At 31.2% G+C, this 16,841-nt stretch overlaps 1 protein-coding gene across 1 annotated transcript in view; it reads right to left on the bottom strand.

Moving 5' to 3' along the window:
* LOC143190741 (high affinity cationic amino acid transporter 1) overlaps window positions 1-16,841 on the bottom strand; it is a 65,437-nt gene that overhangs the window by 38,477 nt on the left and 10,119 nt on the right. Inside the window, exons 2-3 of the mRNA XM_076395284.1 lie at window positions 431-557; window positions 267-368 (exon numbers count right to left, since the gene is read on the bottom strand). Of these exons, the coding sequence (XP_076251399.1) occupies window positions 267-368; window positions 431-557 (229 nt within the window). The remainder of the gene's footprint in view (window positions 1-266; window positions 369-430; window positions 558-16,841) is intronic.

Genomic DNA, 16,841 nt, shown 5'->3' on the forward strand with positions numbered 1-16,841 from the left:
AAAATAATTAACAATGATGTCACTGGTGAAATTAAAATTTCATTTGAGTGGTTGGAGCGGGACTATATTTTTAGAAGGGACGTAAGGCATCGGTTGTTATGTTAGACTTTCATATGATTGTTTTTTCAGTGTAAGTTACTTATAGCATAACCCACGTAGATATAATATTTCGTAAATATAGACATTGAACGAATAGTAGAAAATGAGTCAATCATAATGAAACTAAATGACTTCTAGTAAATTTATTACTCAAGTCGATCACTCACCTGCAAATGCACTAGCTACGGCAGCAACCAAAAACGATAAACAAACTGCGGGCCCCGCATCATTCTTCGCCACGGATCCAGCCAATACATAAACACCAAGACCTAGATAGATCAGATAATTATAGAAACTTAAACCTCAATCATCATAGTTTTTATGCTTATACCTAAAGTTGATCCGACACCTAGAGCTGTCAAATCGAAGAGATTCAAACATCTGTCCATTTTAGTTGCAGACTCATCTTCGGAATCAGTTTTCCGCCTGGTTAGAGCATTAAAGATTTTGGTAGTCATCTGCAAAATACCAAAATATATATAATTTAATATTTACGATAATTATCAATAAAATTTTAAATACATGATATGCGATATTATTGTGTGTGCGATAAATGAGTTTAACTAGCGCTTTTATTACAGATTAAAGATCAGCATTAACGTCAATCCATAGTCCGCGCTCAACCTTAACCAATAAACAGCTAACAATATCATTCCAGATGAGCAATTCGGGTTCCGTGCCAAACACTCAGCCGTTCCGCAAAAACCAACTGTGCTTTTAACTGATAGTTAAAAACTTGGAGCGGTCTTCTTGGACCCAGCCAAAGCCTTTGACAAGATTTGGCACGAAGGCATAATGACGAAATGCATCCGATTAGGTCTACCTGATGACCTAACAGCTCTGTCAATCATTTCTGTCAGGACGATCGTTCCAGGTGAAGATTAAAGACATTCTCTCTAGCCGGAAAACCATCGACGCAGGAGTTCCACAAGGCTCCACCCTGGCACCCGCTCTATTTAATATTTTTCTTTCAGATATCCCTAGGAGACCACAAGTTGAGGCAGCTTTTTACGCAGACGACACTGCTTATTTTGCTTCTTCAAGAGTAGCACCGTACATCCGAAGCGGACTTCAAAAACAACTGCATGAGACGGTCCAGTGGTTACATTTCTGGAGGTTGCAGGTCAACCCACAGAAAACCCAGGCCATCTTCTTCCACAAGAAGCGTTTTGCACCGAGCATTTCGCGTCTTAAAATCAAGAACGCCGAAATCCCATGGTCAGAAGAAGCCACCTATCTCGGTTTTGTCTTCGATCGCAAATGTAGGTGGAATTCCCACATTCAAAAGTCCCTCCATAAAGGTCAAGGTATTGTTAATTTGCTGTTCCCGCTTATCCACCGGGCCAGCAGGCTTCCTCTCTCTATAAAGTCTCTCCTGTACAAGATGCTGGTTCGATCAGTCGTTTTATTCGGCTCCAGTGTCTATCTAAAATACGTCTCACCTAGCAGGTGGAACGGCTTCAAGTCTTTAAAAACAGAATTCTCAGGCGAATGATCAGTACCTCCTGGTTCGTCAGGAACAATCAAATTCACAGAGAAACAGACGTCCCCCAAGTTCACGATTTTATATGCGAAATTTACTCGATAAATTTCTCCACTCTTCGTCTCTCAGACAGTAGATGTATTACCGAGCTGGCCGATATTTTAGGCCTATAACTCATTCGGCTCTTCGTGGCCTTATTCTATGACAGCCGACACTTCCCCGTCGTGCTCTAACTCCAAATTGTCTCGAATTTCTCCGGCGAGCGATTAACTCATGTACCGCAAGCTGCGTGGTGTGTTCAACTTGTTCATTTTTTGATTTCACAGACATGTCTACTCCACTAATCCGTTGATTGTCAAATCTTAAATGAATTAGTTCATTTTTAATACGATATTCTAGAGAAACATGTAGAATTTTCTTTAAGAATCCCATTTCAAAGACCGCAAGCTTACACATGTCAGACAGTAACAGTGTCCAAGTCTCGGAGCTATGCACAAGGACTGGCGAGATAATCGTTTAATACTTTGGTCTTTATTTCATTAATTATCAAGATGGCATTGCACTGCGAACTATATCACGAAGAATGATAGAAGCTTCAATATCTGTATTAGCGAATATAACTCTATCATCAGCAAATACCAGATATCGAATGTCATATCCGTTTTTAAACTCTTCGTATAATTGCATCTACTACTCCTTGAGGCTAGGATCTTAAATTATGGTATAAATTAATATAATATAATATAAAATATGCAATGTGGACACTATATTTCTTATAAATATTTATATATGACTAGTCTCAAGTTGATCACTTTAGATTCATTAGAGAAAATCTCAGAACCATGTTTTAGAGCCCATGATAAACAGTAGGTCCAGCTCAGATAAACCATAGTTGGTTTTTATATTTACACAATTGGTTGATTAAATTATTTATGGAGTAAGTGAAATATGCATATAATAAGTTCTTGTTCGGAAAAAAATGTTAAAACTTATTCAACATTATTATTTTCTATTTGGGAATATTAAATGTTAATAAATAATTATTGACTCCACGAAGAAAAAATTGCGATACCTTTTCTCAGAAGTATAGTTAAATTATACGTAGTCATTTTAAATTAAATCTAATATAAATACAAAATGAAAATATAACATTGTCTGTTACTCAAAAACGTCATTAAACTATATAAATTTTAAATAAATATTATGATTGTATTAACCCCTTAAGTGTTTTATTTTAATAGGAGAATATGAAATCTCTTATTATATATGTTATATGAAACGAAACAATGTATTGTTTAAATATTTTTTTTAAATAGATGTTTGAAGTAAATACAAGGTGAAGAACTTTTATTCACTGATAATAATAACTAGTTGTTACTAGGTCAATAATCACTGTATCAATTAAAATTTTAAAAAGTATATATAAGTTATATTATATATAAAATAATTTAACAATTTGATCTTAATAAGATTAAATTATTTACTACGACTAGGCTCCAAAATTACTTTATTCGAATTACACTATCTTAAAAACTTATCCATATTACCGTCGATTATAACACAATTTACACGAATCCTCATTTTTTAGTTTTTTTTTATTAGTAATATATGACATATTGAAATCAATTTGTAACGTTTTACAAAACATGGCGCAAGTATTAAGCGTAAGTCAAATTAAGATGGAAATAAAGAAAAATTTCTGAGCAAAGCCGAAATTGGTATTTGTCAAAAGTGGAGATTTTAATTTGTAAGATAGATAACGATTCACTCAGCTCACAATAATATCCATGGGATAACATGCTGTAAAATTAAATGACACAGTTGAATTAAATACATTTTATTGGAATAATCTGGAAGACACGACAAAACTAGTCAGAAGTACAACAACAGGAATTGATAATGAGAAAAAGGAGAAAACAAAATAATGAAGGGAAGACGACATACAAAAATTAAAAATTGTTAAAATTGAAAAATTGACATCTGTTAGAAATGTGAGATCAAGTGATATAAATATTAAAATAATAATGATAAGAAGAAATAAAAAAAGAAAGAAAAATGATGATTAATATTAAGTGTTCATTAACAAAACAGATTGATAAAACCGAATGATGCTTGCTGCATTCATTAGTAACCAAATTGAAGAGATGAAAATAAGCTATAGTAATAAAAAAACACCCATACTGAGGCTAACAAAAAAAACAAAAAAACAAATCCGATATAAAGATTAATTATAATATAGTTCTCTATAGAGATAGAAAAATATAATAAGAAAAACAAAACAGTTGATCAGAGAATAAAGCAGTTAATGAGAATAACACGAAAGATGTAAATAAAATTGAGAGTACAACAAGTAAAACAAAAAGCATTTGGAGGCAAATCCGCCCCAAATGATCTAGAAATATTCTTTAGACGCCACCACCAGAGGTGTTAAGCCTTTCATTCATTCTATCAGATGAATTTTACTACTCGTATTACTTTATACTTATATCAATCAATCTTACACTCACACAGTCCATCAACGACAAATGGTTGTGGCAGGAATTCATGTTATCTGAAGATACAAAAATGTGTCGATTCATAAAATGAACTTAGAGGCAGTATCTCTTGTTTAAAAAATAAGAAAAATAATAGCAATAGAATTAAATATCATATTCATGACAATAGTAACAATTCCTTTTAATTTCATGATATGAAATAAAAGGAATCAATCTTTGAGAACTTTATAAGCCTGTAAAAATGACTTACAAGTAATTAGCGTTAACAATATGTTAGAAGACATCTCATAATTATGTCCAAATACTTTTTTGGTATAGAACTAAATATGTTTAACACCATCATGATAAGTATATTAATATCATCATACAATTGTTTTGACATGCAAGCACCTAACATTTCAAAGCAATAAAGACTAGAGCAGTGAACGATGGTAACATTCAATATATTAAATTATGAGTATATTGGTATATTTTCCCATACGATTTTATTCGTAGATGTAAGATGTAGTTATATAACAATTAACAGTTAATTATTTTAATATCTCTAACCTTTTAAACTAGTACTTTCAAGATCCATAAAACGTAAAGTAAATTTGTAATTTACCTGAAATTTATTAATAAATAAACTGCGTCGAACTTTTTAAATTTCAAAATCTTCATGTTATTGCAATTGACTATGACATACTCAGATTTTTTTTGTATTCGTAATAATTTGCGGATTATAACAAGCCTATATTGCTTTTAGTAGTATTATTAGAATATTATCTAAAGTATAACATTGTATTACGTAATATATTATTTAATGTTTTCTAATATAGAATATAACTACTATCAGGTTGTTTATTTTTCCAAATTTATTTCGTTGCCCTTAAAGTCATTCCATGTGTATAAAATGCATTGTTTTTCAAATGCCAACGTTTTTCTAAGATCAATCGACGACGCACCTTGAACCGACTTTAGTTTAGAATAATCAGGCTACTAGGGTGTTTCAGGAACTGATAGGGATTGCATTTTTAATGAAAGTTGAAAAAATCTATGCTATAACATAGTAGAAGGTGTATTATTAGATTGGTGAGAATACCAAGAGGTAATTTGCCAAAAGGCCTCTTGAACCAATTGAGCCACCAACGCAAATGACGCATAATGATCAAAACAACAATTTTTAACAACAATCTGTTCTAGATATTTGAAAGCCATTTCAATTATTCCAAAATAAGGAAATTTGATATTGGTCACATGAATTTGGTGTTAAAATTATATTTTCATGAAAAAGAAATCGTTTTTGCTTCATTTGAAATTAAAATCTTTCTCGATGCTTTTAGGTTTCTGAGCATAGAAAGAGTTTTTTGTCATGGCATTTGGATATTCATAAATTACCTGAGAAAAGATACAATGTTTTCGACATTTCAGCCATTTCATTTCATAATTCTTGAAAAATAAATATTACTTATATGAAATAAAACTTATACGAAATAAACTTATAGATACAGGCAATACTAGATATATAACTATGTTAAGAGTTCTTTTAAATTATTATTTTATTTATAAAATAATATTGCATGCATTTTCATTATTTAGGGGCTATATAAATATTAAATTATTTCTTATTGACTAAAACAATGAATTTTTATCAAAAATATTTTTTAATCAATATTTTAACATCCTAGTAGTGTTATTGTATAAATTTGGTAACTTAACAATTGCTTGCTGTTAAACATTTAATTGTAAATATTCAATATTAATGAGTATGCTATTAATTACTAATGACAAAGCTTTCGTTAAATTATTATATAATTTGTACAATTAATGCATACAATTTTATCATTTATAATAATAATTATATTTGTATATATATTAAAAATTAAATTACATGCTATATAAAAAATTAAGCTTCTAGCAAGTTTACTTTTCTAATCAACAGTTGCAAATTTTTAACATTATAGTAATACAAAGTATACATAATATATTTTATCAGATAATAATAAGACGTGACAGTTTTGATTCTACTACTAGTAATATGTCAAACACAATATGAAAATAAATTGTATATATAGTAGTTGGATTATTATATGGGGAAGTGTAATATTGTAAATAATATTCAAGGTAAATGTATTTGTTGATAACCAACCGATAGGAACTAATAACTGTTACTAGGTCAGGATAATAAACGGACCTGTTACTACATTTTGTTTAAAACTAGGTGTACTGAAGCATATAACGTTTCCCAACATTGTATTTATACAAGTTTCGAATGAATAACATATAGGATTTTAAGTATAAATAAATTACTTACTGTAGTAAATTATATTAGTCGCTTGTTACACGGGTGTAGAAAAATAACTGGTAAACACTATATGTATACCAAACCAAACCGAAAATTAAGGATACCGCACAAAATCGGAATATGTCTAATAGCAATAAAGCATTATAAAAGCCAGGATCAAAGGCATCTGAGATTTAGATAAGAGAGTGTCGAGACAATTACTTGTCTCGTGTTTTATAGAAACGTACAGATAATTTATCTGCAACTGCCAATTTAAATACAATCGTAGCGATTTTCGCGCGATTTATTTTGATAATTATTATATGGCGGTATTGTCTCGTTGATCTAGGTAGCATTTGTTTTACGATATATTAAGTGCTTGCATGTATTATGATCATTTTATTATTTTAGTCATTTATTGAGAGAATTTGGGAGGCGACACAATAATCAGAATATTTTCCATAAGTCTCCAGAGCCTTTTATCATCATTCTGGCAATATGGCGATACCGTGTAGAAAGAACGATGTTGATTTTATTGGTTTTCCAGTTTATTTCGAAACCGTAAGATTAACAAAAAGTAGATATTTAAATAAAATGTCATGAATTTGTAGGAAAGTGTGAAACATTATATCCAACTATAAAGAGGGAGACAATCCTTATTATATTTACAATGAAATGTTCTCCTACTTATGAGATAGAGTTCAAGTCGTGTTTTTTGTGGTTTCCACCTAATCCACCATTGTAAGTTTTCATTCATTTTCCTGACTAATATTTACTCCTGTAAGTTGGATAAATAATGAGGTAATATATTGCGCTCTTCCTAAAACATATTTACCTTTCTACGTTTGGTTGTGGGAAATGTTTTCGTCTTAGATTTTTCTCTATACCACTTTTTTGTTGAAATCTCTGAAGCATCCTCTCCATATTCTTAACTATTAAAAAATGTTTCCTAATCGCAACCACGCAATATGTTGGGCGCAATCTAAATATTGCAGTAGTGTTAGTCGCAATACTACCCAAAAAACCCTTTTTTTACCTGACAAGTAATCAATCTGTTATTAGAAATATCTTTAATAATGAAGGATGTTTCATGGTCAGTTTCCGTTGAGCCATCGAATTTAACATTTTGAGTAGGTTTTTTAAATTGTTTTGTTGATACTTCACATTCTAATCAATATCGGATGCCTTGAAGTGCTAATTTGAGTTTTAGAATAAATCGTCTGCTGGAACCACATCAGGTCAATATGGTGGTTGTTCGATGGTATTTGTCTATTGCCTGTCGCCTTTTCCTTCAGTTGAAGATGTATTCACAAATCTTTGAATACTGTGGAATACTTGGAGATATATCACAAAACACACTGAAGTTGAAATAACAAGATCGAGAACTGCAAACAAAGTTTCAAACTTATGTCATTAGAGAACATACGTGCTCATATTGTGACGACAGTAATTTTATTAGCATAGTAGAGTAATAGAACTCTGGTGTAATATATAAATACTTTAATCCGCAGAAAATATGACATATTTGATAAAGTATGAAGTAAAAGTATTAATTAAGTAAAACTACATGAACTAATATCAACATATCAACTAACTATTGGTTGTTTTTCAGATTTATAAATTAATTCTAATCTAATTCTATCATTTCTAGCGCCATTTTTCAAATTTAGTAACAATACTAATTCATACAATCTCAATCAGTATTTTCACACTTATTGCTTGACACTCGTATTATGTTAAATATTTAGTGTGTGTATTTGCTAACAATAGAACCAAAATATATTCAAATGCGACTTTAACATGAATTAAAGGGATTTTGAGAATCGTTTAAACAATATTGATAAAATTTGGGTCTAACACGACAATTGTGAATCAAAAGAAGAGATTCGATTACTCCACTAAATTGTTAAAATAACTCTATTACTATTATCCTTTGTATCAGGTAAGAGTGTGCAGTACATCTAAAGGAGAAAAGATCCAGGAGGTTTATCCACTAAGGTGTGTTCCTGACTGAAAAAATGTTATTTTAATGATAAAAATGCTGCATGAGTATGATCGGAAACGTTTTCATGCAGCAATAGTATGAGTTTTCGTCTCTTATCAAGATGCGCAGTCAGTTTGTTCAGTAGTTGGCTGTAGTATTAAGCAAAATACACTTTCACTACTTTCCAGGAATTCATATGTCAGATCTATGATCTGATTAGGACATTTAAAGTTTACACGTTTGTGCATTTTGGTAGTATTTCCTCGATTATCATAATATAATACATTTTATGTTTACAAATTGAGATCATTTAGAACCACCAGAAACAGTTTTCTCCGAGACAGTGTCTAATTCAATATGATTAAGATATTGAAACAAAAATAATAAATAAATCTCAATTATCCTTATATAATAAGTTGCTCATCCGTCAACAAATGCTAAAACCGATATGAACTTGAAGTCCAACCAAATATAATTCTGAAAATTCGTAAGAGGTATTGTAGATGCATCCAGATAATATAAAAATGACTACCGTGACATTCAGGTACCTGACAGAGACTTCACTTGAACAAAGTCTTTACTTCCATGTTAATACCGAAATATAACGAGCCCTAGGATAACATTTGAGCAGGATATATACTCAAAAAAATCTATTGGGACTATAAACAATAAATTGTAGGCTAGTCGCCAACAGCAACAACTAGTAACAATATATTAATTAAGTATATGTCACTTCGCGCGACTGTTATGGCACTAGATTGTATTCGAAGAATGGTTCATGTTTTTTAAAACTGAACGGTGTAACGACTAAGATGTCTGCAATATAGACGTCGAGAGAGGTTTGGTCTGTTTTCTAACAGATAAAAACTCTCAGTGTCGTTTTGTATTACCGTTCAACCAAGTCCCTCCCCTTCTTTCATTAAAATACAGTAGCGTTTTGAAGTAAATTAACAGTTCTTGTGTTTTAAACTATTTCATATTTCATAACTTATACGTGGCCTATGTTGTCTCCGGTGAATATAACTGGTAGACTTCCTTCCATTTTTATTTTTCCTACTTCTATAAAGAAATCTATAAATTTAACAATAATAATTTCATGTAATAAGTTCATTATTTATTATATTTATTTACAACTAATAAATGTATTTTGCAAAAATTGCAAGTCTATGAAAATCAAATAAAATAATGACGCGCTATGTGTTGCTAGGTACTACATAACTACAGCAATCAGTTCCTTTAATTGTTTTTATTATATATTTCCCAAAAACTGAACTACTTGAATATTTTGTATACGTGTGCAAATACAAAATTTGTATATTATCTTTTATATTTCATGCGCTGGTCTATACCCCCAGCAAGGATTGTTTACTTCATGACGCAGATTTTACATCACAAAATATGTCGATAGTGGCCTCAACAACTTGATGTGAGTGTACGATATGAAACGATTTTATAATATCATGTGAAAAGCATTAACATTTATATTTTATTTTAACTTATTACGTTCATTTAGTAATGCTTACTGGGAGATCTGAATAATAGTACTTTTTTGTTATATTTTAGAGTCTTCTTTTGGCGAGTGACCAACTTAGAGATGATTCCAAAAGTCATCCGGTCTCTAAGTCTAATCTCTAAGTACTCTCAAAGTCACCCAGCCTGGTCACTAACGTGAGACCAGGCTGGGTGATTATAAATAATCCCAAACAAAAATTTGTGCCCATGTAGCTGCAGGGTCCGAACCTGCGATTATCACAACAGTACGAGGGCCGTCTTATTGCTTTGACCGCTGTTTCAACTAATCCAGTAGTAACAGTCTCACTGAGTATAAAGAAAAAATATTACCATTTGTTATTAATTATTATCAATAATTTAAGAATATGAAAATAAACGTGAAATATAAAGATCTCTTTAAATTTATTCTAAAATTCTAAAAATTACGACATTTTTGTTTCTATTTAATTTGGTAAGGAGTGTTTCAAATTGGGTGGTCTTTTAAATTCTATTAGATCTAAATTTTTACTCTATTTATTAAAATGAATATATCATATAATAATAAATGGTTGAAGTATAGCCAGCGCATAATAATTTGAATTCAGTGAATCCACAACAAGTTACACTAGCAGAATTATATGGTATTTCATAATAAGAAAAATGTATAATTTTTGGCAGTGTGACAAATTATTACGTTTATATTTAAACAATATACATTATTGTAAACATATGGAAGATGTTTAACCTTTAATGTTTTCACGACGTTTCTGCATAATCTGATCTGCCATCTTCAGGTCTTGTTTCTTTCTTTTATATATATATATATATATATATATATATATAACAACAAATAACTACAAAATATCTTTACATTAAAAAAAGAAGTATTGAAGTATTAGTGATCCTGTTTCCCATCTGTTTGAGGTTTCAGGTTTTTCAAATACGATCGAATAAGTTCAATCAAACATGAGTACATTGCTTAAACAGAAAGCTCCACTGAGTCTTCCAACTACTATTCGTTCCTTCTAAACCTATACAGATGAAATCGCCGAATCCATATATCTGAATGATGGGAACAATTTTAGGCCAACGATGGACAATAATTTGAAATAAAAAAACTCAAAACTTATTTGTTCTTCATACATAATGTACAATATAAATTGGTTATAACATTTTTTATTGTATAATTATATATTTCGAATATTTCTGCTATCTCTGAAAGTGTATTTGAATTTCAATATTAATCGGGAAATTATTTTAATTGTTCGACAAATATCAGGTAATACGAAAGAACTACACAATACCCCCCAGATAGAGATTACGTGTGTGTTTTAGCAATATAATAAGTTTTTTTGGAAATAATGAACATACTTAATATGTAAGTGTGTGATATGTAATGGAATTTTTCAATGACATGACAATTAGGTAGCAATTAATATGTAGTTTGTAAAAGTTATTCAAGGATGATTAGAAACGATTATTCACTGTCACATTCATCGCGTTTCAGTAATTCTTGACTTAGAAACTAAGAAAGCAGAATAATTCAAGAACCTTCAATGTGTTTGTAGTAATAAGTAACAAGTTACATTATTATTAGGTTGATAAGAGTTTATTTTGCTTATTCTTTTCATTTGTTTACGTGTTCATCAACAATGTGACTACTAATACAGACCTAATGTGTCAATGTATGTGTTGATGTCAGTTGTTGATGATGTCAATTCTTAACCGTTTCATTCTTATCCAACAATCCTACAATACAAGACCAAAAAAACCAAGAATCATATTTAATCAAATAAATTGTAAAATGATAAATAGTGATGATTAGAAACAAACACACGTCTACAACAAAAAGCTGTTTGAGTATTTTCAACTGATTTCTATGTATTTTGGTACGTTGAAAACGAAAATAATATGGGAAATATTCCAGAACGTCAATATTTAGTGTGGGAGTGCCCAAGGCCCCTGGGACGTTGTCCTAGATTCGAAATTCTGACGAAGGTGATGCCATACTGATACGTCAAGTCCTCTATTAGATGATAATAGAACTCCGAAACTGTTTTCCCAGTGCGAGCTAAATGATTTAATAAGAAAGTCGAATCTGAGTTCTGCACCATATTTGGAAAAATTCAAGTTTCTTCTGTCTGCAGCTGTCATTCTTATATGTCATTTCGAAAACCTCAAAGAAACTTAGAAGAACTTGGAAATGGAGCTTGAACTCGTAGGATTCAGATTCAAATTCAAAAAAGACCATGTCTGGTAGCTATGCGGCGATTTTGTACATGTGGCTTAGACAACAAGCTGGGTTTACCAAATTGCCTTGCTTTTTGTGTATCTGGGATAACAGAGACTGAGCTAATCTCTGGACCAAAATAAGTCGGCCGCCGAAGGAGCTTAAGGTTGGTGAAAAGAACGGCATTCAAGAAACAGTGATACCTTCACATAAAGTTCTTGTACCTCCGTTGCACTTAACTTTGGGATTGATGAAGCCATTTATAAAATAACTTCTCAAATATGGAGATTAGTTCAAATACATAGTTTCAAAATTTCCAGGCCTCTCAGAAGCAAAGTTGAAAGAAGATGTTTTCGTCGGGCCAGACAACGACAGACGGCTTACTCACCCAAGATTCATGACTACCATGATGATCCTCAAAAAGAAGGAATTTTTAGAAGGTCATAGAGAAATATTTAATCAATAATACTCAAACTATAACCAAATCGTCAAAATAAAGCAAAAAGGATTTTAAGCTTCAGGTTGCCAGGATTTACGATTTCACGAGGACATATATATTAGATAAAAAATATTATCGTTAATGTTTTGCAAATAAAATAATATTTCTCGAGTTTGTTATTTTATTTTAATGTAGTAATTCGTTTAACATAGTTACTTAAATTATCAAGAAACGCAACGTTCAATGACAAAAAGGCAGTCATTTTTCGGATTCAGCATACCCAGAAACATAGAGATTAACTCACAAAACCTAAACAGCCTTTTTTTCTGCAGACTTGTGTAATTTATAGGATCGATGGTCATTATTCATATATTAAATTTTACCAACATCAGACGCCATCTGATGTTTCTAATGGAAATATTGATATATTTCATTATAAACCCATAAGCGTGATTTGATTCGTTCAATGTGAAAACGTTTTTAATGAATATACTCGTAAGATATTTATTGTTTAATTTTTGGGATGATGCCATTTGACCTAGGTCAGCCAAATAAAAATCTATTGATGATCTTATTTCCACTTTTAACAACAAACATCATTATTTGCTACTCTGAAACTCTGTTGTAAATGAAAGTATTATCAATTTTCTTATTTATGAAATCATTGTACTTGTTTCAAAATCATTTGTAATTTTTTTTTCAAAATCATTCTTTACCTAGGAAATATCAATTCAGAATGATTTAATTTTTGCATTTTTACTTGTTAAGGGTTTTTATAATTCCATCAATAATTACCGGCTCAGATCTAATTTATCTACATTGATTGATTACATTTGATTACATTTTTAAAATGATTAATGGAAATAGAAATATTGCTAACAATATTCAATTTTTTTTGTTTTAAACGTATTCAATTCATGATTTCAGCCAGTTGTTGATTTGTCAACTTGTAACTCACCCTCGTGGTCTTTATTCATTTGAATTGGATAATGCTTATAACTCATTGCTTATTATGCTTTTTGACTTTTAGAGTGTTTGCTTTTGGAATCGATATCAATATCATTATACACAAGTCATTGCAACCAATATCAACAGATGGAGAGGCGTCATCATAAACATCTGCAGCAGTTTTCTTCAAATCAGACAGAGCAAATAATGAAAATTGAAGATGTAATTTTGAGTGTACCGATAACCATATAGTAATAGCGATTAAAAATGTGACTTGTAAAAATATGGCCAATAGATGACACTGATGAGAATTGCTAGTTCTAACAATACAAATACAAATGTGTTCATACAAATTTATCGTGTTACTTTTATAATATTTCCAGAACTATCAATGTGTTTCTAGAATTAAGTAACAATGTAAGTTATTATTTTATTGATAAGCAGGTTTTTCTGCACTTTTTCTACTTGTCAACAGCTTTCTACTTATAAGTTTATGAATAATGATCAATGAACAGTTACTCAAACCTGATTTACCTATAATTTAATTATAGATAAGTTAATAAATGATTATGGTTATTAGCAGTAGAAACATTCATATCAGTGTTCAAATTTTTTGTTTTAAATACATTCAAAGTTTTCAATTTCATAGTTTAAAGCGTCGAGCTATCTGTTTAAAAACATTAACTTGGATGTTCTTCGAGTTCTTCTTGGGGTGATATCAATCAAGTGTTTTCTCATAAGCATCGGCAGCAGATTTCTTCAAAATTCTAAATTATTGAAGTTGGTAGTGTGGACCATTTACTGAAATTCAGAACTTTAAAAAATTATGACCAATAGATGTAACTAATAAGAATTGTCAGTTCTAATAATACACATACACAAATTAATTAATTCAAAATACCAATACGTAAAGTTCACAAACTAATAGTTAAAGTTTACTTAATAAAGTACAGTCAATTATGCCGAAATAGTATTTTGAATTTTGACAGCGGAAAAAGCATGTTACGTGACTAAAATGCTTTATTTATCACAATTCTTTAGATTCTTAAAAAAATGAATTATTTCAGCTACATATCGTGCAGTATACCAGTCATTAAGTTATGAAAGTGCTTAAAAAATCTTATCGGTTATTAAATCGGTTATTTAATCTAACTTATGTATCAATTTTCGATAACCAGCTTCTTGATTCTGACTATATTCTTATTGTTTGTGCTCGTTGAAGGTCGACCAGAATAAGGCAAATCAACAACCACTTCTTGGTTTATTTGATTACCTTACACCGTTCATGTGCCTGCGATTTCGGCACGATTCACCGTGGGTCTTTTGTAATATTTTTAGGCCATATTTAACAATGTTTAAATTGACTATAAGGCCCTCGAAAGAATAATTTTAACACACTGATACCCAACATGGTGACAAGTGTTAACACACTAATTTCACGTGGTAACTCAGAATCAACCGTCTAGATAATGAAACCTGGGGGTAGAATTACGGTTGTGTCATATTGTCAAGGTCACTTTTTCTGTAAGTACCATTAGATGGTTAATGTTGCAGCTTTGTGTAAAATATAGTGTAAAGAACGATAGTTCAGCAAAACAAATAGTCGAAAAGAGGAATCCATAAACCGTTAGAGCTTAATTAGTTTTTTCTTCGGATGGTATTTTAATACTTGGTCAGTAGTCAAACAAAAGCGAATATTTTATTTATCAAAGATTTTTACTTTGTAGTTCTTCGATTTCATTGAGTTGAAAAACAGTTTCAAGGTGTTCGGTGAACTAATAGATTCACTAATAGGTGTATTTTACTTGCCATCTGCATTCCTGATTAGAGCGTTTTGTAAAATGGCCTTCTTAATAGTTTTTATTATTTATCGGCTTACTTAGGGACTCGCAAATAAGATAAGTATTTTGTAGCCCCAGTGTCTTCTACTTACTTTTTACTTTTGTATTTTTTTACTTTTGTGAGTATTCCCACAACTGTGTTGAGCTCGATGGGCATCTTCACTTTTCTGTCAAATGCATCCCATACTAATTCGATAGAGGAGCGGTCTGGCGATTGTCATGGCCATTTGCAAAATGCCTTCGTTTTGTTTTTGCTTTAAAAACTCCTAACGTAGTTTTGACGCATGTTTAGGATCATTTTGCTGTTGGAAAACAAAACTTGGGCTAATTAGATTTACTCCAAACCGAATCGCATTTTCCTGAAGTATTTTCAGGTAGCCTTCTTACAGTTTTCTTTCAATTTTAATATTATGATCGGGCTTATTATTACCAGGGCATCATACTTAACACGTCATTAGATCCAAAAATCTTAAATTTTTCAGTTTGTTTTCCTTCCAATTTGTATGTGTTTCAACCTATTAAACTCTATTTCTCTCATGGGTGTTAGTTATTTCGATTTTTTGACTGATAGGCCCGGGGCGACAAACAGTAAACGTCTCTTTGCAGTTGTAATTGATTAATTGTTGAACTGGTAATATAAGGCGCAGCGGAACATTGATTTCGTTTGAAACATTTCAACAAACTTAACAGGTCAATTGAAAAGTCCCCGGCCTACCATAGCAAAACTCATTTTTTTTGGACAAAATTAGTTTTTTTTTATTCAACATAATTCTCTTCAAGGGTGATACACTGATTATAGCGACCCTCCAACTTTTTGATACCATTCTTGTAATACGATTTGTCCTTTGCTTCAAAATAGGCCTCAGTTCCGTCGATCACCTCAGAACTGATCTGAGATCTGAGAACAGGAAATAGTTGCTGGGAGCAAGATCTGGAGAATACGATGGACGAGGAAGCAATTCGAAGTCCAATTCATGGATTTTTGCCATCGTTTTCACTGACTTATGACACTGTGCATTGTCTTGGTGAAGCAGCACTTTCTTTTTCTTCAAATGAGGCCGTTAATATAGGAAAATGTACTGGCTAATTGGAAGAAAATCACAATTATCAGTACATAATAAATTGCTATTATATAAGCAAATATTGAAACCTATATGGACATACGGAGTTCAATTATGGGGATGTTCTGCATAGAGTAACATAAACAAAATACAAATTTTTCAGAACAAAGTCCTGAGAGGTATCGTGGGTGCACCCAAATACTATAGGACTGATTACCTACATCGAGACTTTCAGACACCCACAGTCAGTCAAGAAATCCAGAGAATTGCAAGGGGGCATGAAGAAAGACTCCATTCTCATACGAATATTGAAATATTGCAACTTTTGGATACCACCAGACCAGGACACAGACTCAAAAGAATCAAATCATCTGATCTTGTGTAGTGTTGTGTAGTGAGGTGCATATATTACAAAATTCAGCAGTGACATGTATAAACATTATTTCACCAGAGACTGAGTTAGGGCCGATGGGTCCTCCTAGTTATATACCTAGATTTAAGTTAGCA

This window comes from Rhynchophorus ferrugineus, unplaced genomic scaffold, assembly GCF_030347505.1.
Source record: "Rhynchophorus ferrugineus isolate W39M unplaced genomic scaffold, kcgeb_rfMv2 rfM2, whole genome shotgun sequence".
Taxonomy (NCBI): Eukaryota; Metazoa; Arthropoda; class Insecta; order Coleoptera; family Curculionidae; genus Rhynchophorus; species Rhynchophorus ferrugineus.